This window comes from Syzygium oleosum, unplaced genomic scaffold (genome assembly GCF_021117445.2).
Source record: "Syzygium oleosum isolate NSW1041296 unplaced genomic scaffold, Sole_v2.1 Sole_v2.16, whole genome shotgun sequence".
Classification (NCBI taxonomy): domain Eukaryota; kingdom Viridiplantae; phylum Streptophyta; class Magnoliopsida; order Myrtales; family Myrtaceae; genus Syzygium; species Syzygium oleosum.
In genome coordinates, this window is record NW_026607500.1 from 5949996 (window position 1) to 5977840 (window position 27845).

The 27845-nt window shown below is 42.5% G+C and overlaps 2 protein-coding genes across 2 annotated transcripts; one reads left to right on the forward strand and one right to left on the reverse strand.

Moving 5' to 3' along the window:
- Positions 1-15148: 15148 nt before the first annotated feature.
- Positions 15149-20917, forward strand: LOC115692983 (BTB/POZ domain-containing protein NPY1). The gene is made up of 4 exons (XM_056318893.1): positions 15149-16447; positions 17874-17943; positions 18493-19665; positions 20147-20917. The coding sequence occupies exons 1-4, from the start codon at positions 16386-16388 to the stop codon at positions 20675-20677; spliced, it is 1836 nt and encodes a 611-aa protein (XP_056174868.1). The 5' UTR covers positions 15149-16385; the 3' UTR covers positions 20678-20917.
- A 4516-nt stretch (positions 20918-25433) lies between these two features.
- On the reverse strand, positions 25434-27248 carry LOC115692976 (UDP-glycosyltransferase 88B1-like). Its single transcript, XM_030619958.2, has one exon. The coding sequence runs from the start codon at positions 27185-27187 to the stop codon at positions 25748-25750; it is 1440 nt and encodes a 479-aa protein (XP_030475818.1). The 5' UTR covers positions 27188-27248; the 3' UTR covers positions 25434-25747.
- Between the last annotated feature and the right edge of the window lie 597 nt (positions 27249-27845).

Below are 27845 nucleotides of genomic sequence, written 5' to 3' on the forward strand. Positions count from 1 at the left end.
GCAAACTCGGGATATGTTCTATCAAATTGTTTCCATACCTCTGCATCTGAAGGATGACACATTAGATCCTCTTCTGTTTCATGATTTGCATGCCAAGTCATGTGTTCAGCAGTAGCTTGAGACGCATAAAGCCTTTGCAACCTAGGGATTAAGGGCAAGTAGAACATTTGTTTACATGGTCTACGCTTCTGATTACGACCTTGCCGCCTGTTAATCTTGTACCTAGGTTGGCTGCAGAATTTGCAAGATTCTGCATTTTCATCATCTCTCCAATATAACATACAACCCATACTACATACATCAATCCTTACAACTGGAAGACCTAAATTTTCCACTAGCTTTTTCATATCGTAAAAGTCACTTGGCATGATGTTATCATGAGGCATTGTTTCCCGCATTACTTCAACAAAAGAGTTGAAGCAATCCACAGACACATTATGCTCTGCCTTGATATTTAACGGTCTTTGTCATCACCGATACTTTCGTGTGGTTGTCACAACCCGCCCATAAAGGTTCATCTGCTGTTTTCAACTCTTCCCATAACCGATTAGATTGAAAAGTTCCATCACACACATTCTCATCAAAACCCGTAACTCCCGCTCTTCCAATTGTGATGCATGACTAGTTCCCACTTGTTCAAGTGGAGGAGTTAAACTAGTACTTGCATGATTCGATTCTGGAAAAAAATTATGGCCTGCTTCATCAAACACCATCCCCTGATATGGATTCAATTGGTCATAATAGCTACATTCTTCCCTAACAAACATTTGGTCGCTTCTTCGATATCCGCCATCAGATATAAATGGTTCACCGTGGTAAGTCCAATTATAATAGTTCGGAGTAAACCCAAATCTACAAAGATGTTCTCTAACTATGTCAATGTCTTGAAATTTTCCATTACTGCACTTTCTACATGGACACCTTAACTTATTTCCATCCATGAACTCATATTTATTACTAGCAAAGTCCAAAAATAGTTCCACCCCGATTCGAAACTCATCGGTCAATCCTTGACGTCCAGGTAGGTTCTTATTATACATCCAACCCCTGTCTCTTTGCATTGTGTCTGTATAAAAATAAAAAAATTCCCGTACAATATTAAAAATATCATATCTATTGTTTAATATTGTTAATTAAAACCATAAAATTCTAACAATTACAATTTTCTTTTTTACGAAATAATTACTTTCAACTTGAAAAAAATGAAAAAATTACCATGTCAAGAAAACTTACCAAGTATTTCACTGAAACTTTTGTAGTAGAAAGTGGTCTATTTGATGAGAATTGCAACGTTCACTTGGATTGCGAGACCTTCAAATAGACACGTACCTGAAATAAAAACAAATGACTTAAAATTAATTTTTTAATTATCTTTTATATTTTCTCTTTTTTTTTCTTTTTCTTTTTTTTTGTCCTTTCTTCTTGGCCGGCCGCCGGTCCGGCGACCGGCGAGCTCGCCCGGGCAAGTTCTCGGGCGACATCGAGCTCGCCGGCGGCGAGGCCGGCCCCGGCCGGAACCGGCGAGGCCGAGCTCGCCATGGCCGGCGAGCTCGCCGTAACTCGCCCGGATCCGGGCGAGCTCGAGCTCGCCGGCCATGGCGAGCTCCGCCTCGCCGGTCTCGGCGAGGCCGCGCCAAGCCGCGGGCGAGCTCGAGCTCGCCGGCCATGGCGAGCTCGGCCGCTCGCCGCTGCGGCGAGGGCCTAAGCCGCCGGCGAGCTCGAGGTCGCCCGGATCTCGCGAGGTGCGGGCGAGCCGGAGCTCGCCGGCCATGGCGAGCTCGGCCTCGCCGTGCCGGCGATGGCCGTGCCAAGCCGCCGGCGAGCTCGAGCTCGCCCGGATCTCGCGAGGTCCGGGCGAGCCGGAGCTCGCCGGCCATGGCGAGCTCCGCTCGCCGCCGGCGAGCTCGCCCGGATCTCGCCCAGATCCGGGCGACCTCGAGCTCGCCGGCCATGGCGAGCCTCGGCCTCGCCCTCGGCGAGGGCCAGCCCAAGCCGCCGGCGAGCTCGAGCTCGCCATGGCCGGCGAGGCCCGGATCTCGCCCACATCCGGGCGAGCTCGAGCTCGCCGGTGCCGGCGAGGCAGCCTCGCCGCGGTCGGGCCGAGCTCGCCATGGCCGGCGAGCTTGGCCGGCGAGGCTAGCCCGCCTGTGCGTCGGCGAGGTTGACCGACGGCCATGGCCAGGCCACCGGACCTCGCCCCATGGCCGGCGATCGGCCAAACCAGTGAGGAAAGGAAAATTTTTTTTTTAATAACACCAACAAATACAAATCCAGCGAAGAATAATTTTTCGACGAACCGTTTTCGTCGCCAATTATTCATGAAATTAGCCACGACACTTACCGCGAAAAGCTTTACCGAGATTGATTTGCGCGTGCACCGATAAGTAATTCGAGAGAAATTAAAGAGAGAGACGGAGAGAGAACAGCGAGAGGATAAGAGGAATCAGTCGACAGAGAGAAATTAGAGGTCGGGACAGATATCAAATACATCATATTTCGTATTGCAAATTTGCCACGAATAAAATTCGTCGGAAATTTCCGACGAAAATTTTTTCGTCGCAAAAATTCGTTGGAAATTTGCGACGAAAAAAATTTCGTCGCAAAAATTCGTTGGAAATTTGCGACGAAAAAATTTTCGTTGGAAATTTGCAACGAAAAGTTCCACGAAAAATAAAATCGTCGGAAATTTCTGATGAAAATTTTTTCGTTGGAAAATTTCGTCGGAGATTTCCGACGAAAAGTGCTCCGTCGGAAAATTTCGTCGGAAATTTCCGACGAAAAGTGCTCCGTCGGAAATTTCGTCGGAAATTTCCGACGAAATATTTTTTGTCGGAAAATTTCGTCGGAAATTTCCGACGAAGCAATTTTCGTCGGAAATTTCCGACGAATTTATTTTTCGTTGGAATTTTCGTTGCAAATTTCCAACGAAAATTTGTTCGTCGGAAATTTTCGTCGGAAAAACCCGATTTTTTTGTAGTGTTCGCTGCTCAGCGACATTGGTCTACGTATTCTAGTACATTTTGTAGTATTTTCTACGCAAAATATCGGATTCCACAAACATTTCAATTGTTTTCAATGAATGACCGGATTTTATTGTTTCGTGATCCTACGGTCACCAATCCCTGAGGTCGTAGAAACGGGTAGACACAAGTAAAATTCGCAAATGCACGACTGAAGCGTGAACGCGCAGAGCGTGCAGAGAGAAGTCTCTTGATTTTATGTTATTTCTGAAAAAGAGACAAATACACAATAGAGTGTATACTTATATGGAAACAAATCCTATCTTAGAAAACTTGAAAACTGAGTCCAAAAGGAATATTCTAAAACAAATAATATCTCAAAAGATATTAATTCATCACCTAGAAATCCTATTCAAATCCCAGGACTAAAATTCATCACCCAATCGGGAACTAAATCCACATTGAACTTCGATCTGATCATGATTGCGTCCCGAGCCATATTCCCTCTGTCGGAACAAAACTAGACCTCGAGCTTTATCCCCAGCATATACGTGTAATGTGATGAATTCGTCTACAGCTAAAACAAATTCCTTCATATTCAGATAACAATTTCAATAAGGGATCTTGAGACGAAATTCATGCAATTCTCTGAGACGACGGTCGCAACGGCGATCTTCACCGTAAGCTAAGAATTCAAAAGTTAGGCCATGATCACGAACCACCGGAAGAGGTCTACCGAGTGGTTGGCCCCGGGTTCGATTCCCCCGTGGCGCCACTTTGTTGTCCCCACCCGGGTTTCTCTCTGGCTCTAGGACACCAAGTCAACTTGCAATCGCGTCCCTAATCTGCTGCATCCCACCGAGTTGCTTCTTCATGTTCTGCTTTTGAAATGACGAGCAGCTTTCCACAAAGCCTACACCCCTGATCTTCGTCGGAAGATGATTTTTGTCATCGGCGTAGTTAATCGCATGCTCATAATACCATGAGTCTCAACTCGTAAATACGTACCCTCGGAGCGCACAGACATAAACTCTCAATATTAATTTCTGATTTTTGACGAGCTGACTTTACAAGTGCCGCAAATGAAATATTCATAACTAAAAACCCTTATAGAAAAAGCCAAACTAGGAAACAACTACGTAGAGATAACTTTAAAAAATCTAAAAACTACTGTCTATAATCTAATTTGATAGTCACTATAAATCAAACAAAATTATCGAGTATTTTAATTCAATCCCTAAAGTCAAACAAATAAAGAAAATAAAACATCAAACCCTAACAAATCAACTCCAATCTCGATGTACCCCGCATCAAGACCTATCATCGGGAATTTGTAGAAATACTTGTCGCGACCTAACCTCCCTCGGTGCACCACCTAGGGATTCGGATAATGGATTATTAAGTCTAGACTTAACTCGGGCTCTCCAAGCCCTTACCAATTCACGACTTAAGGTTTAAATTCTTAACATGCAAATCATTTCAGTTAGGAGTCGTTACTAATCTATTGTTTGATAGGTCGATTAGAAACTCAAGTAAAGTATCTCCTACGAACCAGACATTATGGATTTGGGGACTTGGTTACACTAGATTACTATAATGCCCTTTCGGTACCTTTTCTCTTTAATTTCAAAAAATATTTGCAAGCAGCTTAAATTGATTTTAAACCTATCCACTAACATGTGAGGTGAACATGCAGGTACGCAACCAATAACAAAACACTCAATAATGTAAAGCAATAAATAAATTATAAGATAGGACTTACCTCAAAGCAGCGAAAGCATCTGCAATGTTAGTTAGAAAATCACATTGACAATCCTAATATGATTTCTAATTAACACGCAATTTCACTCAAATCTTTTTTAGGGTTTTTTCTGATTTAACGAAAACTAAACTTTATGCAATGCATTCTACATCTAGTATGACATGCGACATACGATTTATTTAAATGTCCTAATTCTAACAATAATTAAATTTAGAAACGATAGATTGACGAATCATATCCCGGGCATGAGATCGGATTGGCCAATTTTTCCACACAATCGCAAATCGTATCTCGAGTGGGAGATCGGATTGACGATTTTCCGTGCGATCGCGAATCATATCTCAGGTGGGAGATTGGATTTACGACCATAGCGCGTTACGAAATTAGGAAATAATTCCTAATTTAAAAGTTATTCGGGAACTTAATGGATACGATAATATCACTCAAAAATTCAAACAAAATTGCAATATTTCAAACAAGGAAACAATATACTCGGAAATCAAATTAGATGAAATTTTTACCTAATTCGAATATTTGCTTTCCAAGTTTGGACCGGCGGACGGTGGCTCGTGGATCACGAACGACACGGCTGGACCCGGTGATGGTGGTGTCGCTCACGGTGGGACGATGAATGACGCGGCAATGAATTTGGGTCTTATTGGAATTGCTTGAAGGCTCGCCTGACCTGAAGCGTGAATGGCTGTTGAGCGCGACAACGAGTCTTCGTGAAGGCTGCTAGGTAATCACCGGACGACGGGTGAAATATTTTGCACTTCACGCCAAGGCAACTGGACTCGATGGTCTCACCGGGAAGATCTTTTAGACTCTTTTCTTTTTGTCCTTTTCTTCAAGAGAAGAGAGAGATCCGCTCTTTTGTCTTTTTCTTGGTCTTCTTCTCTAATGCTTTTTTTTCTCTCCCTCTGCGGGCCGTCTTCTCTGTTTTGTGGCCGTGAATTCCAATTTTGTGGCCTCCTCTTTGCTTGTGAGCCCTAACGCATCTATTTATAAGAGTTAATCAGAGTTATCTTGCAAGAGCCAAAATATATTATTTCCTAATTCTGATACTCAACTTAGGCAATTTTCTGATTATTTCCTCTAGCTGAATATTCATAGAACAATATGAATTATCTTCCAAGTATATTATTTAGTAATTTGATAATTCAATTATTCTAACTTGCTCTATAATGCAAATTTTGGCCACATATGTATTCAATGGGCTTGGACAAACATTTAATCTTTTTGGGCTGAGTCCAATCAATTAAGCTCAAAACCATTCACTTAAGTTCATCCGCCGTCGGTTCAATGCAAATGCAGCTATATGAGCCTAAATACTAATTCAAATGCTCCTAATCTATATGCAATTTAACTAATTTTTTTTTCTAGGGATGTAACGAACGACTAATTGGGTCACCAAAATTTAGGTGTCAATAATACTCATTTAACTCTGGGTCATAAGAAGGAATTGCATTTTTGTCAATGACTTTAATGCTATTCGATAGAACATTGCACCCATAGTTAGCAGTTACGCTTGTACCCTAGAAGTCTGATTCTACTAAATCAATCACATATAAAAATACCGTGGAAATTTCACAAACAATAATACGTTTGTTTTTTGACATTCTTTCACTGTGATGGGCTCTATCTATAGTTGCATTCAGAGAACATTGCTTATTTATTTTTGTCTTACTTTTTATTGTAACCAATGCTCTGCTTGCTGGTCCAGCTAGGAAATCAGATAAAGCAGCCATGCCCTGTACTTCACCATTCTCTGGGAAAAGTAAAAGAAGCTGATCTCTCTCTCTCTCTCTCTCTCTCTCTCTCTCTCTCTCTCTCTCTCTCTCTCTCTCTCTCTCTCTCGCGCTCTCTCTCTCTCAATGCCAATCCGCGCAGAGATGACACCTGACGTTTGCATGCACTCTGGATTGTGAACTTCGAAGTTAACTGCTTAGTTGCTTTCAGATGAAAAAGGGCCCTTCACAATGGGGAGAGAGTTCGTTGGGGGGGGTGGGGGGATGAGGGCGTTGGGGCAAGACTTTCGCAGTTCACAGCGCACATATTCCTCTGCATGCGTGCATGCATGCATTGGTGTCTGTGCTTTTGTTAATTTATACGTGTCGAGGAATATTTGAAGGTTGACCTCACGATGCAGGTAATACAGACGCTGCCCTCCAGACAAAAGAAGGAACTGAAAAAGAGGAGTGGTCGTGATCTCCGCCAGTGCAGAGGATCGCCGAGCTGCAAAAATGTTGCAGAAGATGAGGGCATCCAACGTGCAGATTGGTCGAATATATGCTCGTAGTCGTACGTCTTGTGACCTGAGTTAGGGATGGGAATTTAATCAGGAGAGGTTAGCAGCTAATCTTTAGGGTTTGGGCACCGCCTGACCTGAACAAAGGGCGGAGCTGGAGCCAAACACCCACTTGGATTTGGACAAAAGCTGCAAAATGATGGTGCAGGACTTGCACTTCGTATCGAGGAGGATAATTTGGCTATGCAGTAAGTTTGATATACTATGTTTGTATGTATTTGGACAATTGCTGCAATCGAACTTCAAACGTCATGTCCCGACAATGATGCGCGGCGCTCTACCGTTTGAAAAAATCAATATTCGTGAGTTCCAAATTCGAAACAAGGAAAAGTTAGACGTTTCAGGACATGGAATGAACATGCGGGAGAATATCTGTTGCTAATGTTTTATTAGGGACAACAATGATCGGCCTCGTGAAGCATAAAGCGCCACGTCTGAATTCGCTCATTCGGTCGAAAAATCTCCCATGTATACATACGTAAAATATCTAGCTCTCGTACTCGGGCCCTCGGGGACCGAGTCATTTACAAATCCCGCCCTATTTAATCCTTTTCAACTTCCATTTTTGGCCAGTCTCGATGGGCAAAATTTTCTTGCCCGAAACCCCCCCAAATCAGTTGATGATGCTCAATTTCTTGCGTTCCATATCTATCAGACTGTTCAGGAAACTCTTTTGCAACCGCATTCACATTAAAAATGTTCGAGGAAATCAACAAAACAACTTCGCGGAAAAGAAACGAATCTTCCGCGTAGTTGGCCAACAAGACACTTTTGTGAACAGTGCCCTCCATGTGCCCACCACCATAAGCACACCATCTTCCTGTTCTCTTCCTGCTACAGTGCAGCGTGTCCATGGAATCGGAGAAAATGGATGTTGGGGGGCGAGTAGTTAGTGCAATCATGTCGACCCTTTTAAGAGCATGGAACCTGGAGAGGGCATCCAGCGTTGTTGTCCCAAAAACAAACACGTATTGCCCGTAATAACGTTCTTTTGGAAAATTAGGGTTTGGGCATTATGGGGGGAACTGAGATGGTCCCCAGCATGGCATTATGGCCGAAGCAAAAGAGCCGGATCATCCACATAAGATGGGGGCATCATGAGCTTGGGGGCCCCCGTTTTTGGTCGTCATCATTTATTTATGATGGTTTAGCCCCCCCACGCCTAAGTCTCAATAATGATGGCAATTTGGAACCACACATGGGGGGGATCGTCTTTTGGCTGTGATTGCGGGCAATCCTTTTCCTAGGGATTTAAATTTTGGGGTGGGTAACGAGATGGACCAAAAGTAAGATATGGTTCTTCTAAGGGAAATAGGCTCGCGACTGGGGACGGAAGGAAAGAACCCGAGCTCGACAAAGACTGCCTAATGATGACCGGGAACGAACTCTGTTACATTCTCCAAGACTTTATGAGGGTCTAGGAAGGGGGGGTGAATTGGGTAACGAGACGGATCAAAAATAAGATACGGATTTTTTAGGGAAATAGACTCGGGACCATGGACGGGAGGAAAGAACCCAAGCTCGCCAAAGACCGTCTAATAATGACCGGGAATGAACTCTGTGACATTCTCCAAGACTTTATGAGGGTCGGGGGTAGGGGGGGTGGGGGGTCAATTGGGTAACGAGATGGACCAAAAATAAGATATGGATTTTCTAGGGAAATAGACCCGGGACCAGGAACAGAAGGAAAGAACCCGAGCTTGACAAAGACCGTCGAACAATGACCGGAAAACTTTGCTACATTCTCCAAGACTTTATGAGGGTCTATGAATCATAAATATCAATACCATCTCAACCATTAACTAAGTAAGTCATATCGTGGGTCTAGTGATCAGCAATGAATATAGGCTTGGTCCACATTATTGTTAGACCATGCAATATTTTTTTTCTATAAGTTACATGTTTAGGCCAAGTTGACACTCAGCCTAGTGACGAGGAAGGAACAGATTTTTAGAGCTTATACAAATCCTATAACCTTTTGCTACATCTTGGTGGAAGACTTTCATTGGACTTGAACACGTAGAAACTAATTATGTACCCCATCACTTTTTTCGTTTTTACCTTCTTAGGTCAAAGAATGGGGATCTCGTGCTAGTTACTCTCATTAGACATTACTATAAGGGTCTCACAATCGCTACAAAATGTTTAGATGAGTTATACTATTCTGCCATCATAGCTTCGCCGAGATGCTAGAGGCCCGCAAGTCTATCCACACGAGACATGCCGCAACTAGGCAATATGGCACTAGCCGTTAAAGGTTCGCTCCTGACATAAATCGACCCGCAATCTCATAGAAAGCAGATTACTCATTGATCACCAAGATAACCATCTCTTTATGTAGTATGTAGTATGTACCCTATCACTTAAAACACTACCGATAGATTATCGATCCACGAAAATATAGACATCGAGACCCACCAGGTGCATCACCAGATGATCAATATGACTTTGACAAGTGCTTTTTTGTTTAATTCTCAGATTAATAATTTATTATGGATAAGAAAGACGTCCGAGCTCGCTGACAAATAACGTCACCTCACCACATATAAAGTTGTTCTTAACTAAGGGACCCTGTCATAATGTGAACAAGGATACTCACTGATGGAGGCTTATAAAACCTCGAGCCATTAAAACTTTGTTTCCTTGGTCTCCCTTTGGAGAAGTCTGGTTGTGGTCTTATGTAATGTAACCTTGGTAGCCCCCATATTAACTAAGAAAATATGAGTATAATGAAGGATTCGGAATGTTTAACTTTGCCAATTGATTCATGAAATATCAGTTTAGGAGAGTTTAAAAAAAAAATGGTGGCATTGGCTTATGGCTTTAAATTGCAACAGATGACGTTAATTAAGGAAATATTTGGAGACTTACTGAAAAGGATTTTGTTGAGAAGCGCATTCGGAGCACTTGTTAAGAAATCAAATAAGGAAATATCATAATTTCTAATCACTGACTGTTCTTGTGATATGCACAATCAATGGTTTGAAAATTGAGTATGTTTAACGGATGTCTCGGAGGCACTCGGTGATACAAGACACCAAAAAGATGAGAAAAGGCTGAAAAAGAACATTACTCTGACCGCTAATTCAAATCTCGTACAATTTTGAGAAGTACTTCCCCACACACATAGATGCAGCTCCCACGAAACTAAAACTCACACCCTCTTTAGGTGTTTTGACTCATCCCTTCTCATTCTTTGGCATAAAAAGGAAAACAAAAAGAAGAAAAAAGTCATTTGCTACTGACCCAACTCAGCTAAATGAGAAGAAAATTGCCCAAAAGCTTTTGAAGCTGTGAAAAACTTCATTTTGCGCCCGTTTGGTTACAATGATGGACAGATGGTTTTAATGCTTATGGTTCAATGCGTTTGATAGATAGGTGATGGACCATCATGGAGAGATCAGGACGAAGTTACGTCTATCAATCAGTTGTTATCGTTGAGTTTCCCACAAGAACTCAAAAAGGGACCATTTTGCATGTCCTAGTCTATATATTCTTGCCCTAATATCCCACCGGGACCATCGGATGGGGCTTGTCTACCTTGTTGTGGGGTAGGACAAGGAAAAGTTATCGGGGAGAATCAGGGCGCTGATAATATTCATTTTCGGTCCTGCGACTCACAATGGTTACCGATCAATGATGATTTTTAGGAAAACTCTTTCGGTTTAGGTTAAGAAACCGATTCATCTAAACATTATTGATAGGTACCGGGAAGCCTACATGACCATCATCGGTTGCACTTTTAGGAATACTTGCAGCCATGTTACATATGGAAGGTGACCATATTGTTAATTAAACCAATGAATGAGCGTGCATTTTGTATGTTGATCCGCTTAATTTCCATGAGATCTTAAGTGTTGTTGATATTTGCTTATTCTTGAGATCTCTTATGTAACGAGCTTTTCGGCCATGAGCCAAGTTCCCACGTATAAGTAGTCAATTGGTCACTTTTTTGAGGATGAATTTTCACTTAGAAACCACTCAATAAGCGCTCTTTGATCCACAACGATCTAACCTCTTAACACTCTAAATATACTTCATAAAGTCTTCTCCCATTCAATGTGGCTTTTGGGATGTTACAAATTGCCCATAATATGGCGCTAACGCCCTTACTAATTAGGGCATGTCCAAATAGCATAGTCAATCCCATTATTCTCATACCAAAAAACAAGAAATCCCATTATTCATAGTGTCATTTGGTGCATTCCGCATTTTTCGCCATCACAGAGGCTAGCAAGGTGCCACATCTGATCCAAACCCTCTCTTGTCAAGCAGTCCCTATCCTCACCGAGTCATCTAATTAAGGCTCTGGTATGTCCACAAATCTCACATCAATCGGAGGCGACCTGACTTTGATATCATCCGTTACGACTCCACCCATTACCTTTTTACATTGGAGCTAAGCCACCAAAGGAGTACTTTAAGTTGTAGTCTCTTGTGTGAGTTATTTACTTAAGTATCGCATCTCAAATCCCTCTTTGATCCAAAAGTAGGGTTTGGAGGGGAAAAATGGGAAAAAGTCATAAATCTTTTGCATTTGTGCCAATTTAGTCCTAAATCTTTTTTTGGTGTCAATTTAGTCCTAAACCTTTTTTTTGGTGTCAATTTAGTCCTAAACCTTTTGTTGCTCTGCCAATTCAGTCCTTCTAGCTAATTTTGGCTGCATTTTGGTGAAGTGGACGCCGGCAGGCCTATGTGGCCCTGCCGGTGCTAACGTGAACAATTTTTAATAATATTTTAATATTTTTTCAATTTTTTAAATTTTTTTCTGATTTTTTTTTCTTTTTTCCTTTTTTTCTTTTTCTTTCTTCTTTCTTTAACCTTTTTCCGGTGACCGGCCACCCCGGCCATGGCGGCGTTGGCTGGCCTCACTTGCCACAAGCGAGGTCTAGCTGACCCTCGCCCATCTCGGCGAGGGGAGCCTTCGCCTAGGCAAGGCCTGGTGTCAATTTAGTCATAAATCTTTTTTTGGTGTCAATTCAATCTTAAACCTTTGACATTTGTGCCAATTTAGTCCTAAACCCTTTTTTATGCTAATTCAGTTCTAAACCTTTTGCATTGGTGCCAATTCAGTCCTTCTGGTCAATTTTGGCCCGGGTTTTGCTGACGTGGACACCAACCGGGCACCGACGCTGACGTGGGAAAATTTTAATAATATTTTAATATGTTTTTGAATTTTTATTTATTTTTTCTTTTCTTTTTTTTTTCCCTTCCCCTCCCCTCCCTCCTTCCTCCTGCCGATCGTCGGATCGGCGATTGGTCAGAGACCAAAGGTTGGCGAGGTCGACCTCGCCGGCCACTAGCGAGGCTCACCCTCGCCAGCGATAGCAAAGGCATGCCTCGCCAGATCTGGCGAGGTCTTGTCTTGCCCGCCCAGTGTGAGGCCACCCAGCGCGAGGCCGCCCTCGCGGCCATCAGGCGAGGGCTAGCCTTGCCAGTGGCTGGCAAGGTCGCACCTCTAGCCAGTTGCCGGTCCAGCGACTAGCTGGAGGAAGGAGGGAGGGGAGGAAAAAAAAAGAAAATGAAAAGAAATAAATAAATAAAAATTCAAAAATATTAAAATATTATTAAAAGTTGTCCACATCAGCGCAGGTGCCCGGTCAGCGTCCACGTCAACAAAATCCGGTGAAAATTAGTCGAAATGACTGAATTAGCACAAAAATAAAAAGTTTAGGACTGAATTAGCACAAATGCAAAAGATTTAGGACTTTTTTGACACTTTTCCCCTCATAACACTAACGTCCTCGTTAATGTTAACCTAGAAAGCCTTAGGACACACTCTCTATTCGATATGTGATTTGGCTTATTCTTTAATTATAGTCATTGACCATATACGAGATTTCTGCAAAAGGAAGCCGCTCCTTATTTGAGCATTTTGTCCATGACAATCACTCCCCGCAATCATCTAGCCCAATTTCAAATGACACATCTACTCAGTCAATCTTTGGTTCAATATTGTATCGGCTTGTTTCTAATGAACAACCGCCCCAAGTCACCATAGATGGGAGAAGGTTTACTAAGTGATTCATTAGTAAAGATCCACCCTATGGTCACAATTTCATTAGTTCTTTTAGAGTTTAGCTCATGTTGAGAGAGACTGGTCATTATAGTCAATGTTAAAACCAAGCTCCCCTCCAATGGGAAAGTGGTTAGTAGACAAGCCAACTTTGTCTACGAGGATATAGAGCGATTGTGTGATCGCCATAGCAAGAGAACTCCGACAAAGTATGGCTCATGGCAAACAATAGGATAGGGAACCATGATTGAACCTATTTACACATCCGATATGAGGGAAGTGTCACTAGACAGTAGGAGCAAAGATTGGGGCCGTCAATACTCGAAATCAAGAGAGTTTGTAACACCTTAAGGCTCATTTCAAACGCTGAAAAACAAAACGCCCCGCATCGAATTGGCAATGACCTCTTCATTAATTCATGAGTAAAGACCAATTCCCAATTGATCACCGATTAGCAACTCCTTTTCCGTTTGAGCAGTAAGATCAAAGGTGTTTCTGCTTTTCATTTCTTCGATCATGAAGGTGAAGAGATCGGATTCAAGGCAGGTACGCACAAGTCTAGTCAATGCCAAAGGTACAATCGTTTTAATGGTTGAGGGTCGCATCTACCCTGAAAACGAAGTGTCCCTCAATAAATTGTGACTGACCAGAACTTAATTCGCACGTTACTTGCTACTTGCTGGCGAGGAATCTGGCGTGCAATTTCCTTATGCCAAGTCCATCTGACACCGATTACTGCTTGACAAGCTCTACAATTTCTTTTGGAACAAAACGCAAGGAGCTGATGATTTTGACATATATTAAATGTTATCCCTAAATTTGAATTAAAAATAAATAACATTAGATAATTTCATATAATCTAGAAATTAGATTGAATATTTGCAAAAAAATCAGGGATCACATTGAACAATTTAAAAGTTCAGAGGCCAAATTGCACGTTAAGTTAAGATTCAAGGAGCACATTGAATAAATTGAAAGTTTAGGAATGACAGTACATATCGGGCCAAAGTTCGAAAACTATTTGTGTAATTATCCCTAAATCATTTGTACGCGAATAAAATGATAAGTTGGAACAATGTGACATCTCGATATTAAATCCTATCTATGTCTACCCTTACGGTGCATTGGCACTTTCACTTGCTTGACAAATCTATTTCAGAAAAGATAAGTTCTGTCTCCAACAAGAGAATCATGGAAAGAACTGATCACATCATGGAACAGCATAGTATTGATTATAACAACCTACAAAAGGCACATCTTGTCGAATAACCGTAACAATTTTTTGACATTTATTGCATTTTTATACCGATGCTCCGGTGGAAAGGCTGTCTTTTCCCGTGTCCTTTCCCCGATTCCTCCGCTACTCGGGCTTTACGCAATTGGTCGGATCAATATAGATATCCCATCGACACAACACAGGTCTTCGAAAAGGATCTCGTAGACCCGCCAAAGCACGAGAGCAACGATCTTTCGGAAAATGGAAACCTCGATGTCCATCCCGAGGATCCATAAAATAGTTCCGCCTTCCTTTGAATCATGATATCTCTCGATATTTCCCCTTCGAAGCACTAATACTTTAACAGTTCTATAACACATCTCAGATTGCCAATTGGAACGAACCATTTTTCTACGAGGACATTCGTGATTCCAAAGAGTTAATTTATTTTAAACGAGAGCGCATTGGAGTTTTTGCTCTCTCTTGTACCTCAAGAAAAAGGGCGAGAGCCCTAAAGAAGAAGAATTTCTCTATTTTTTTTTTGTACTTAGTAGGAGAAAAATAAGAATCATTCATTGGTCAAAAACGAAATTGACCCAAATTTTTCTTCCCTCTCCACATGAAATGGTTGACCCTTTTGCAATTAGAGCCAAAATTCCCTGCCCGAATTAAAGCCCGAACCGAATAATAAAAAAAAATCCCCAAACAAACAGGCCACCCAAAAAAAAAAAAAAGAGTCAAAAGGCACAGCGCTACCGCGCATAGCGTCACGCCACACGGGGGGACACGGCAAGGGCGGGGGCAACGTAATTAGGTGCAAGAGCGGAGGGCAAAACGGTCCACGAAGTGGTTTTGGCGTGCATTAACCTCCATTTTCTCGCGCAAAAGCAAAGCAAAAAGTCGTCCCCTGCTCTCTCTCTCTCTCTCTCTCTCTCTGTCTGAGCCACCCTGTACTGCTCTGTGTAGCTGTAAGCTCTACTGTTCGCTTTTGGCCCTCCCCTATACGCATCGCCATTAACGCACGCTCGCCCCGGTAGTCCCACTACCAACACTTCGCGCACTCGCGACAAATACGTCCCAACAACGCCCTTTCCCTCCCTCTCTCCCTCTCTCTGTTTTTCTGCTCTGTTTCCTTGCAGAATTCAGGACCAGTGGTGGGAAGGGAGAGAGAGAGAGCCACGGAGGGGGAGGGGACAGAAGCTGCAGGTGTCGTTACAGCTCGCAACCCAGAGAGAGATAGGGAGAGATAGGGAACTGCGTTGTGTGTTTTTTCTTAAGAGAGGGAGAGAGAGAGAGAGGGAGAGAGGCAGGGGAGGGGGGTGGTGACTGGTGTGGGGCATCGAGATTCGAGCCCGGAACGGGGAAAAGAGGAGGGAGGGCTGATCTTCGGGGCGGATCAGGACGATTTAAAGCAAAGGCGGCGAGAATTTATGATTTCACTTCATACGATTGAGACCCTTCTCTCTGTGTGACGCCATATTTCTCACCAACTTTTCCTCTAGCGAAGTTGCCCTTGTGGGCTGTTTTCTTTCCCGTTTACTCCGCAAAGGGTGTTTCTTTTTGCCCATATTTCTATTCCCATCATTGCTCACTGTGCATGTACGAACTCTCTCCGTTTCTCTCTCTCTGAACCCATTGATGTCTTGAGCAACTTGGCTCAACCGCCTTTCTTTGCTTGTCCTTCACTCCTCCCCTGCGACTCCCGAGTTCTTTCCTCCTTCGCTCTGGCAAAAGAGATAAAAGGCAGTCTCTTGCTCTGCGTGTTCTTCCTCATAGCATTGTCCTTTTCCCAATATCTTCGTTTCTAGCGAACGAGAGCTCCTTCTCTCGCATTCTCTGCTTGGAATGGTGTCCGTTAGAAGGATCATGAAGGTCTCGAGTCTGGTGGGACTGTCTCTGTGACGGGTTTGCTCGTTCAAGGAAGAATTTTTTTTCTCTGTTTCGTTCCAGCGAGCAAGATAGTTTGCGGCACAAAGCGTGTCGGCGGTTTTCAGATTCTGTCGGTTCTTGTATGGGCTCGAAACTCGCCATTTCTGTGTGACGAAAGAGTTCTCTTTTCTCGTGGCCACCTTCCGACAGGCAAAAAAAGGGTTGCTCTGTTCTTGTGCAAAAGATTGCGAAAAATGAAGTTCATGAAGTTGGGATCGAAGCCAGATGCGTTCCTAGCAGACGGAAAATCTATCAGGTGAGATGAGAACGCTTCATTGTTTATTCTATTTCGGACCAGTCCCGTTTACGTTTCTGTCTCTGCGAGCATGATATGAGCTGTGCGTGTACTTTTGTGTTGTTTTCTTGTCTTAATATAACCATTGATCGCCCTCGGTTTTTGTAATAACATATTGTCCATGCGCTTTCTGTGGGGGGCTTGTGGGTTCTTATGGGCTCATTGCGTCTTCGTTTTTGGGGGGCATTTCAGTACTTGGGACAGCGCATCTCTTTTTGGGAACAAGTATTCAACTTCTGTTTCAGACTGGCAGTGATTCTCTGTCTGCTGATTTAATGGGAGTGAAATGCCTCCTCAAGAAGAATTTAGCTGTAAACTATGAACTCGAGTTAATAATTGGACCGAAGCTGTGCAAATTTAGGATTAAGTATTGTGTTGGTATTATATATATAGAAAAGAGAGAAAAGGTTACTTTTCTTTCCTGGACAATGCGGGGGATCTGTAGCCATTGAGGTTGTGGTCCAGCTTTTGAACTTCCCTTTTTATGAGTTAGTGGTCCAAACGGGGGAAAAAGTCACATGGGGTGGCCAAGGCCTTTAATCATCAGAATGAGTAATTCTTTTTTCCTTGGAGAATAATGAGCTATGATTCTAACACGAGGTCGAGGTCTTTTGGTCTCAATCATTATGGATGAACTTTAATAGGAACCGGTATGCGCATTGAATCTCACATTATTTAGAACAGAGAGGGGAAGATGTTTTAAGTGGTTGTTTTGCTGTCCTCCTTCATTTGATTGCGTCAAAAGAGAAATTCTTGCTAGTAAAAACGTGCTTCCACTTGCAAGAGGAAAATGTAACCTGCCGGTAGCTCAGTTTGGTGGCGTTTTCTCTCGTGTCATGGCAATAAAAGTGCATGACTATTCAAATTGGATTGATTTGGAAATAAGACACAACACCCCGGAGGCACAGAGTTGCAAAGGTTAACTAAAACACAAGTACTGACTATGCTTGGACGAGGCCATGAGAAACAATAACACAACAAAATGTGTAATGGGTAATCTAATCTCGCACTAAGATAAAAACCTACCAATTCACTAATATTATTTTTGTAACTGGCAGGATCCATTGACTAACTTTATGAATCAAGCACGGTAGGTGCTCACTAATAGAGATGCAGATATTCCCAATAAGCACTTGTATTATACAAGTTGTAAATGTAAAATAAGCAGATCTATTTTCATCAATTGCGTTTCCGATGTATATATTGGACGGTGCATATTAAAAAGATATGCTTCTTCCTTCGTCCTAATGGCATGATTCTGTAGTCAACCTTACACTGATTCTTGGAGTTTCAGTTGCTGTTTTTGTTACCATAAAGCTACTTTCAATTACACTTTTCGTTCATTGATATTCTTTGTCAGCTAAGCGTTGTGAATGTACTGATGCAGGTATATATCTGCGGAACTGGCGGCGGACATTGCCATAAGTGTTGGTGAGGTTAAGTTCTACCTTCATAAGGTAAGGATTGTATCTTTTGATGCTGCCTCTAGTGTGCTAGAGAATGTTGTCTCAGCATTTATTTCTTTTCCCCTGTATGTAGGACTAGTTTATTTTGATATCACATCTGCCTCATCACAATTTGATGCTCATTTTTGCATTTGATGTATAAGAACATGAAATCGTGAAAGCTAGCATAGACATTACCAATTACCAGTAGAATTTTAAGGGTGTGAATTTGCCTATCTCATAATCTTAAATCATTCATTTTTAGTCACTGAAGCTGACTCAGTATGGTATATGCACCCCCTTCCCCCAAGAAAGGCATCAAACCAATGATCTAATTCGAAAATAATGACAGATCTTTGCCCCTGTCATTTTTCTGACTTCTACTGTAACAGGACCATGGCATGATGTCGTACAGCAGTTGAAGGCATCAATTGTTTTTACATAACTTTTGAAGTTCATCTGATTTTATTTGCAAATTTGTCTCGTGACCATTGTCATGCACAAACCATGTACATCCCTTTTCTAGCTGCTCTGATCTATTTTCTTCAAACGCATTTGCAGTTCCCTCTCTTGTCCAAGAGCTATCGCATGCAGAAGTTAGTGCTGAAGGCTAACGGGGAGAATTCTGATGAAATTAATTTGGTTGATTTTCCTGGAGGACCAAAAGCTTTTGAGATTTGTGCAAAATTCTGTTATGGGATGACGGTTACTCTTAATGCTTACAATGTTGTGGCTGCTCGTTGTGCAGCCGAATACCTTGAGATGACTGAGGATGTTGATAGGGGTAACTTGATTTTCAAAATCGAGGTATTTCTCAATTCCAGTATCTTTCGGAGCTGGAAAGATTCCATCATTGTTCTTCAAACTACAAGGTCTCTACTTCCATGGTCCGATGACCTCAAGGTAGTTGGGAGATGTATAGATTCTATTGCCTCAAAGACATCTATCGATCCTGCAAATGTTAATTGGTCATACACACACAATCGCAAATTAGCTTCGGCAGATAGAGTTCTTGAGGAGGGGATTAAGTTTCAGGAGAGAATGGAATCTGTACCCAAAGATTGGTGGATTGAAGATCTATGTGAGCTGGATATTGATCTGTTCAAGCGAGTGATCGTCGCAGTGAAGTCAAAAGGACGGATGGATGCGAATGTGATTGGAGAGGCTCTCAGAACGTATGCTGTCAGATGGCTGCCGGATTCTGTTGATGCTTTGGTCTCAGATGCCAACCAATTTAGAAACAAATCTCTTCTTGAAACTCTCATTGCTTTGTTGCCATCTGATGTTAATTCTGGTTCTTGTAGTTTTTTGCTAAAACTGCTAAAAGTGGCTACCTTGGTGGGAACAGATGGTTTGGCAAGGGAACAATTGGTGAAAAGAGTTAGCCTGAAGTTGCATGAGGCATCAGTGATAGATTTGTTAATTCCATCTTGGGCTCCACAAAGCACAAAATATGATGTAGAATTGGTGAAGTGCCTTCTGAAGCAATATCTATTGCATGGAAATTATGGCAGGGATTATGGCATCAAGAATAATGAAATTGGAAACGGGATGATCCTTTTGGAGCATAATTCTTTGTTAAATGTTGGTAAACTGATAGATGGCTATCTCGTTGAAATAGCACATGATCCCAATCTGTCACTATCAAGTTTCATCGAGTTATCACAGTCAATTCCTGATTCAGCGAGACCGATTCATGATACCTTGTACAGAGCAATTGATGTATATCTGAAGGTAACGTTTCTCAGATTCATCACAGCTGGTTCATTTTAGATGCTTAGCTTTCTCTCTCTCTCTATCTGTTTTTAAGATTGTCTTTTGAGGGATGGTACTCCTTCAGTACGAATAGAGTCGAAAATGTTTCAATCTGATGCTGAAATTGCACTATTGAATGAACTGCTTTCACGATAGTGTAGAGTTTATTTAAGTCTATACTTTGTTATCTTTGATGAAGATCTTGTGCTCTATCAATCCTGCTGCAAACTGTTATCTCATTTGGTTTTCCTCTGATGTGTCTGACTTTGACTATTAACCTGAAGCGCTCATTCTTTGCTGCAAACTGTTATCTCATTCTTTTCCTCTGGTTCAGCATGCCACATAATCTCTTTGCACAGAATGCACTTATCATCACTTAGCAAATGAAATTGGTGGAGCACCTACTCCAATTCATATGAAAAGAAGGGAATACGTCTGATAAATTTTTTTTGGGCCACAGGAGCATCAGGGCTTGACAAAATCCGAAAGAAAAAGGATATGTGGGTTGATGGATGTCAAGAAACTGACCATGGAGGCATCCATCCATGCTGCACAAAATGAACGTCTGCCACTTCGGGTTGTCGTCCAAGTTCTTTATTTCGAGCAGGTTAGAGGGGCTCAAGCCCTCACCAGCACTCAGCGGGACACTTCGTGCTCTACGACGAACACCGACGAAGAATCCGACAAGATGACCGTGGAAAGTTGCAGGAAGCTCGAGAAACAGATGAGCCGCATCAAGATTGAGGATGGGGATGCAAGGAAAAAGGGGAAGCTGGCTAAGAAAGCTTGCAGGAACAGCCGAAGTGGGGCCCAGTTGCTTCCCTCAAGATCCAGGAGGATATTCGATAGACTGTGGCCTGTCGGCAAGGGGCATGGAGAGCACAAGAGCTCCGAGACGTCTGGGAGTTCTCAGAGCCCAACGTCTGTGGTTCCTGCAGATACCAAATCTTCCAGATCGTCCACGAGACGCAGGCGGCATTCTATATCCTAGGAGAAATTCATTACCTGTTCAATGCAGAAAATTTTAGGTTGTTCCAAGTGTAAAAAGTGGTAGAAATCAATCAAGTAGTGTCCGTTTCATTTGCCTTGTTGGTTGGGTTAGTGCAGTGTCCTGGGGAAGGTGCTGATGCAGAAAGATTGGGTTCGGCGGTATGGATGCTTTCACTTTGTAAGACTTGCTGCTGCTTCTTAACTTTGTGAATTCATGAATCTAGGGTGGATATTTGCTCTCTGGAAGTGGCTTGTTACTTTATGCTGTGGAAGCTAACTGTGCCAATGTATGGAACTTGGTCACGAGCAAATGATTCAACACTCGTTCGGCCTTCGGTGACATGATTCAGCCCATGACCCTTGTTTCGGCCTCTGGCGAGGATTGGCTCAATGCCTCCTAGCCTCCTACATCATGGTGGTCTTGTGTTTTGGTACGTTTCTCATGGGATTTACATGATCTAAGATTCAGGTGCACTGGACTGACATATGTTCGGAGCACCCAATAAAGGGCCTCTCTCTCTCTCTATCTTTCTCTCTCTCTCTTTTAACACATTGGGGTCACGTATTCGCCCCGGCATGTTAAAATCGAACATGATGTGTGCACTCGGCTTGTTCAACTTAGCATTCAATAATTAAACAATGAAGGATGCAATTTTAAGTTACTTATGCGGTACATCAAAATTACTTTTAAGCCAATAATGCAAATTGCTTATCGAAGGTCATTTCCATATCATGAAAACATATACATGTGAAAACATTGTGGTCGCGCTTTGACAGATGATAAGGCTTAGAAACTTCATTGGCTCTATTGAACCTCTAGAAATCGCACTGATTGTTATTAAACTCTGAAAATCACATTAGCTATGATTAAGTTCCAAAACAAAATCGGAATATGAACATATACAATATCTCAATACGTACCCATGTTTTCATTTTTGGATGCATGTTTAAAATAACAACCAACTTTTTTTTTGGTCAAAAAATACAACCAACTTGAAAAATCCAACTTTATAAGATGATAAATTACACCTGCCAGGGCATAACATAAGAAAAACCTCCCAATATACCTGTAATGCAATTTTTACACAAAAAATGATAAATTATAATAAAAACCATGTAAAACAATTTTTACAGAAAAATGATAAATAATATTAAAAACTATATTCGACATCTCAAAAGTATTCACCGCATCAATTCACTTGGGCGTAAAACCCGTCCGGTGAAAATTATGAAAATGTCCTCTGAGACCGATTTTGGGTCCATGGGCATAAAACCCTATGGCCCAAAACATATCTAAGGCTGTAAATATGAATTTTTTTTGTGAATAAATATGTTCTTTTCTAATATGGCAAGTAGGGGTGAGCATGGTTCTAGGGTTTTGGTCAGAACCTAGAACCTGGAACCTGATAACCTAACTAGTGGGAACCTATAGGTTCCAGATTTCAAGGTATGCAGGATAGATTCCAGGTTCCAAAAATTGGGAAACCTGTTTTGACGGATATGTTATAGGTTATAGGTAAGCGGAACTTGGAACCAGGAACCTGAAACCTAAACAAGTTTTTTTGTTTTTTCTTGGTCTATATTTTTACGTGATTCTGCGGTGTTTCATGGCGTTAGATGTGTTGAGGAAAACTTCTATTGATTTTGAAGTTGACAAAACCTTCCATGTTATTGTAAATCTGATACTTATTCTAAACTAATTTATTCCAGGTATGTTTATTCTGGAAGCTCAGAAAGAAATTATTCAGACTTTACAAGCTGGTAAATATCTTATTGAAGACCCACATAATCTTAGTTCTGAAGATTCAGACGAAGAAATTATTCAGACGCAGATGCAGAAGTTATTCAGATGCAGACGAAGAAATTATTCAGAAGCAGACGCAGAAGTTCTTCTGATGCAGACGCAGAATTTCTTAAGACGCGACGCGTTGAATCGTAACGAAACACAACGCTAGTGATCCGGTATGGATTTCACGGAAGGAAAGCTTTGATCTCAATCAAATTGATTGACAATCAAAGATTACGACAAGCATGCATTACAACGGATAAAGCTCTACTTATGGAAACCAAGATTCTGATTGTATGGGTGACCATAATCAGTGGGATTCAGAATCTGTCATCCAACGGCTACTCAATCATTTTTATACAAATTTGTCCAATGTGAAGATTGGAAGATGATCTTCTAAAAGCTGTCCAACGGCTAGTCTGGAAGTAGAGGAGTATTTAAGGAGATCAACGAGCAGCAGAAGGAAGAATAGAATCAAGAATCATCAAGTCCAAAGTCTGAGCATACTCCGATCATTTTTCTCTTGTCTTTCTGAGCCATACATTAAGATCTTGAGGGACACTTTGTAAGAGTGATTGTGTGAGATAGAGAGTTCTGTCATACACAAGAGTGCTAACACTCAGAAGTTGTAATTTCTCTTGATTACATAGTGAAATCCAGCCGGTAGGCTGTCAGCGTGGGAGAGTGGACGTAGGCTTGCTATAAGCCGAACCACTATAAACTTGTGTTCAGATTTTCTATCCCTCATCTCTTACTTCACACATTGCACATCAAGAGCACCGTCTATACAATCTGTCTTGAATCTGAATTTTGTTCAGACTCTTCTGTGATTTGTTTTGTTTCCGCATAAATTATCAAAATTGTTTAAAATCACCTATTCACCCCCTTCTAGGTGATCCTTGCTAGCTACATCAAGATGATGGGTATATAATCTGAAATCACTAGTTTGAGCTTTCATTTTATGACTTGTTAATGTGTCATATTCTTCGCGTGTCTAAATATAAGTTGTGGTCAGTGGATCATAATAGTAAGTGGTGGTTATTAAAGATGATGATTCACTGCAATTGTTCAATTAATAATATAGGTGGAATCTGGGTAGACCTTGAAAATGACCTTTGAACTTGTGATATGGCAGGTTCCAGGTTCCAAAAAATGAGGAACCTATTCTCATGGGCAAATTCCAAGTGGAACCTGTACGGAATATTGAACCATTCACTTTTAGCATCGATTCACATAATGACTTCTCATTTTAATTGTATTTATTTGAATCGTAATGCCAGTAAAACTAGTTTTTTGTATTTTCCTTGGTGAATAACAAGCTTGTTCAGTATTGTTGCGTTTATTTTTGTTTTGTTTAATTAAAAATGAAATAAAAAAAAAGAACCCGTTAGATCCTGGAACCTGTGACAAGGTAGGTTCTAGGTTCTAATTTTTAAGTTCCGACGAATAGGTTCCAGGTTCCAAAAAATGAGGAACCTGTAAAAAATTTGGAACCGCTCAACCCTAATGGCAAGTACTTTAAAAGTAGCACCGGACTAGCCAAAGGTTGCAATTAAAAAAATTTCTACTACCCAAATTCCGATATATTTCAATTTATACAATTTTTATAAATTCACATCATGATTTCTTGGATTTTCCAGGACTTCTGTAATTTCTAGAAATCAGCAAAAAATTCAAATATCTTTTCAAGTTAAGAAAATTTACAGAACTCAGTGCGCTCACCGCTGATTGCAACGACGAAAAATGGCGTCGCAATTCAACGACGAGACGGACCGGACGAGCCGTGGACCACATCAGTTTTCCAAAATTTCAGCTCCTAGGTTGCCTACTTCAAGCACTCATACCTCTTTCTAGAGAGCATCAAATTGTGTTAACTTTGGTGTCCATGGGAAGCTCTCCGATATTACAGCAAGAATGCAACAGTCTACGACCCCATATCTTCCTAGAGAAATGCATATCTTGGTGAGAAGTATATGCCTACTCACCGGTCCGCGACTCCGACTTTGCAAAAGCATGCGTTTCGAATGAAGTGTCGAAATCACGTGCCCTCTAATCCCAGTGGTTCGTGGTGATGGGAAGCGCCTGGTCATGCCAAAGGTTTCGTCGGAAGTTCGCCGGAGCACTGCCGACGAGGGCAAGACTGGGGTTAGCAGAAAGCTTGATAAAAACCAATAAGTCAAGGAAGCTTTTGGCTGAATTGCATCACCAACCATCAAGTTCACGATTTTCTGATGTTAGGCTAAGTATGGATGCGTAGTTTATTCTGGCCAATTGCAATAGTTATTTAGTCATGGCTGATTAAATTTAGGGTGAATATCACGAAAAACCCTAAACTGGTATATTTGTGATAAATTTACTTCAAACTAATTTTTTTACCACTAAAAACCCAAAATTGTTACACCTGTGATAAATTTACCCTCCATTAGTTTCCATTAAATTTTACCATCAAATTGCTGAGTTGGATAACACATAACAGTTGACGGGTGTACTATTTTACGGTTTTACCCTCTGTTTATCACAGATGTACTAGTTTGTAATTTTTCGTGATATTAATCCAATTTAATGGAGGTTAAATTTGTTACAAATGCATCAGTTTGGGGTTTTTGATGGCCAAAATATTAATTTGTGGTAAATTTATCATAGATATACAAGTTTATGATTTTTGATGGTTAAAAAATTAATTTGAGGTAAATTTAGTATAAATATACCATTTTTGGATTTTCCATGATATTAACCTTGAGCAACACAAACATGCATACTATTCTTTAAATTCTAGAGCATCGCCACCTATTGCACACTCTGAATGAAATCCTACGCCTTTTGTTATGATCGTAGCATAAATATTGTCTATGACCTTCGTCATTTGTTCACTAAAAAACACATGTTCTAGTTTATCCACATGATGTCATTCGATAGAATTCGTCCGTAATGAAATAAGGGCCGATCCTAAAAGTGTCGAGAACTATCTCGATAGAATAATGAGGAGATTATCGTAATTGCAGTCCCTATTAATAATACATCGGATTTAGTGATAGAATACAGTCAAATGTTCTTAATACACCCGGAGAATGTTTCATTCGCGAACTGAATCCTACCAATCCGAAACAGAGCATGTCGCATGAAACTTTACTTAAGAGTCACATCAAAACGGTGTAGATGAACACTATCACATCCCCACCATTACTGTTCCTTCTTGTCTTTTCTCTAGGGCACGCACTCCAAGGACACGTTCTTGGTTCCGTGTCAGCTTTAGCCTTTGACTACTTGTTGGAGAAGGCCAAAAGCTCAAACGATGTCCCACGACTCGACCAGTTTCGCCACCGCCGCCTGAGCCGACCCGCCGGGACTCACCGCCGCTTTCACTTCTTCCTTGAGGTACCGCATTCGCTCCCGGACGGCCTCGCCCTCCGACCCCATCAGCCCTCGGACTCGCCGCTCCACCTCCGCCGCACTCACCGACCCGTCCCCCTCCTCCTTCATCGGCAGCGCGACCCTCATCGCCTCCACCATGAACACCCGGTTCTGCCGCTGCTCCGCATAGAGCGGCCACGCGATCATCGGGACCCCGGCGCACACGGCTTCGAGAACCGAGTTCCACCCGCAGTGCGTCACGAACCAGCCCACCGCGCCGTGGTTCAGCACCGCCACCTGCGGGGCCCAGGACTTCACGACGAGGCCCCTCCCTGCGGTCCGCTCCAGGAAGCCCTCGGGGAGCAGCGCGTCCAGGTCCGGCTCCCCTGTGGAGACTGCCTTGTGGCCCTTGCCGGTGGCCGGGTTCCGGATCACCCACAGGAACCGCTGGCCGCTCCTCTCCAGCCCGGTCGCTATCTCCTTCAGCTGCTCGGCGGAGAACGCCCCGAGGCTCCCGAAGCACAAGAGCACGACGCTTTCTCTCGGCTGCGAGTCCAACCATGTCAAGCACTCCGGCGTGTCGTTGCCCGGGCCGCCGCTCCCGGCTTTTCCGCCATCCCCGCTCGCCACCAACGGTCCGATGCAGTAGAGCGGAGGGGTGGGCCCATCCGGCACGCACTTGCCGTCCTTTATGGCTTTCACGGCTTCTTCCTCGAGCTTCTCCGACGTGTTCCCTATGATCCCTGACGCCATCAGCATGTTCGTCGCGCTCTCCAGCAAGAGCTCGTAGGCTCGGTCGTTACGGTCCTGCAACAGGTCCGGGATGTCCGAGGGCAGCAACGGCGGCAGTCCGGGGAAGCGGAGGACGGTGTCGAGGTCTTTCAAGCTCTTGGTGGTGGTCCTGTGGAGGACGGGCAAGCGAAGGAATTTGGCCAAGCCGCCCGCCGCGGAGCTGAAGAAGTAGTAGCAGGGGATGCCGAGGCCGCGCGCGACCGGCAGGGCGTTGGCGCAGAAGAAGTCGATGACGAGGGCTCGGACGCGGCTTGTCTTGGAGATGGAGACGAGGGCACGGTGGACGTTGGGGCTGTTGAGGCAGAGGAGCTCGAGGGCGAGGGTCTCGAGGTGCGGGGAGGTGGTGGAGTAGTCGGGAGGGAGGGAGGTGGGGGGGAGGTGGTGGAAGGTGATGGAACGGTAGGCGGCGGAGACGGCGGCGATGTAGGGGGAGACGGTGCCGCCGTCGTAGGCCTGGCTGGGGAGGAGGACGTGGATGGAGAAAGAAGGGCGGTTGGCGAGGAGGAGCTTGCCCAGCTCCACCATGGGTGTGAGGTGGCCGATGGCCGGCGCGGAATACAGAACCACCGCCTGATCCTCCATAAAGATGTGTGGGTTGGGATCGACGGATTGGGAAAATGAGAGAACCGTGCTCTTGAAGCAGCTTATATATATAAGGAATGTTGACAGTTGGAAAAACAAAGGTTGATATAACGAAAAAACTTCAAATTTGTATATTTGTGATAAATTTATTTAAAATTAAATTTTTGATCACTAAAATCTTCAAATCGATATATTTGTGAAAAATTTACCCTTCGTTAGTTTCTGTTTAGTTGGATTAATACCATGAAAAATTACAAACTGATATATCTGTGACAAATAGAAGGTAAAATCACAAATTGATACATCTGTCAACTGTCGCCACGTTTAATCCAACTTAGCAATATGATGATAAAATGCAGCGGAAACCGGCGTAGGGTAAATTTATCATAGGTGTACCAGTTTAGGATTTTTTGTGATATTAATCGAAAAAATGAATAATAAATAATTATCAATTATTATAAAGTCTATTTTTTTAAGAATTTATGGCTCACAATATTTTATTACTCTCTTATAGTAGCTCAAAGATCGTTAGCCTAGCAAAGTCTGTTAAGGACAAAATTCGGATATTTTAATATGTCCTGTCGTTTTATAAATGGTACATTACAAAATTAAATTTGGATGCTCTAAATTTCAGTGTGCTTTTATCGTAAACTCACAT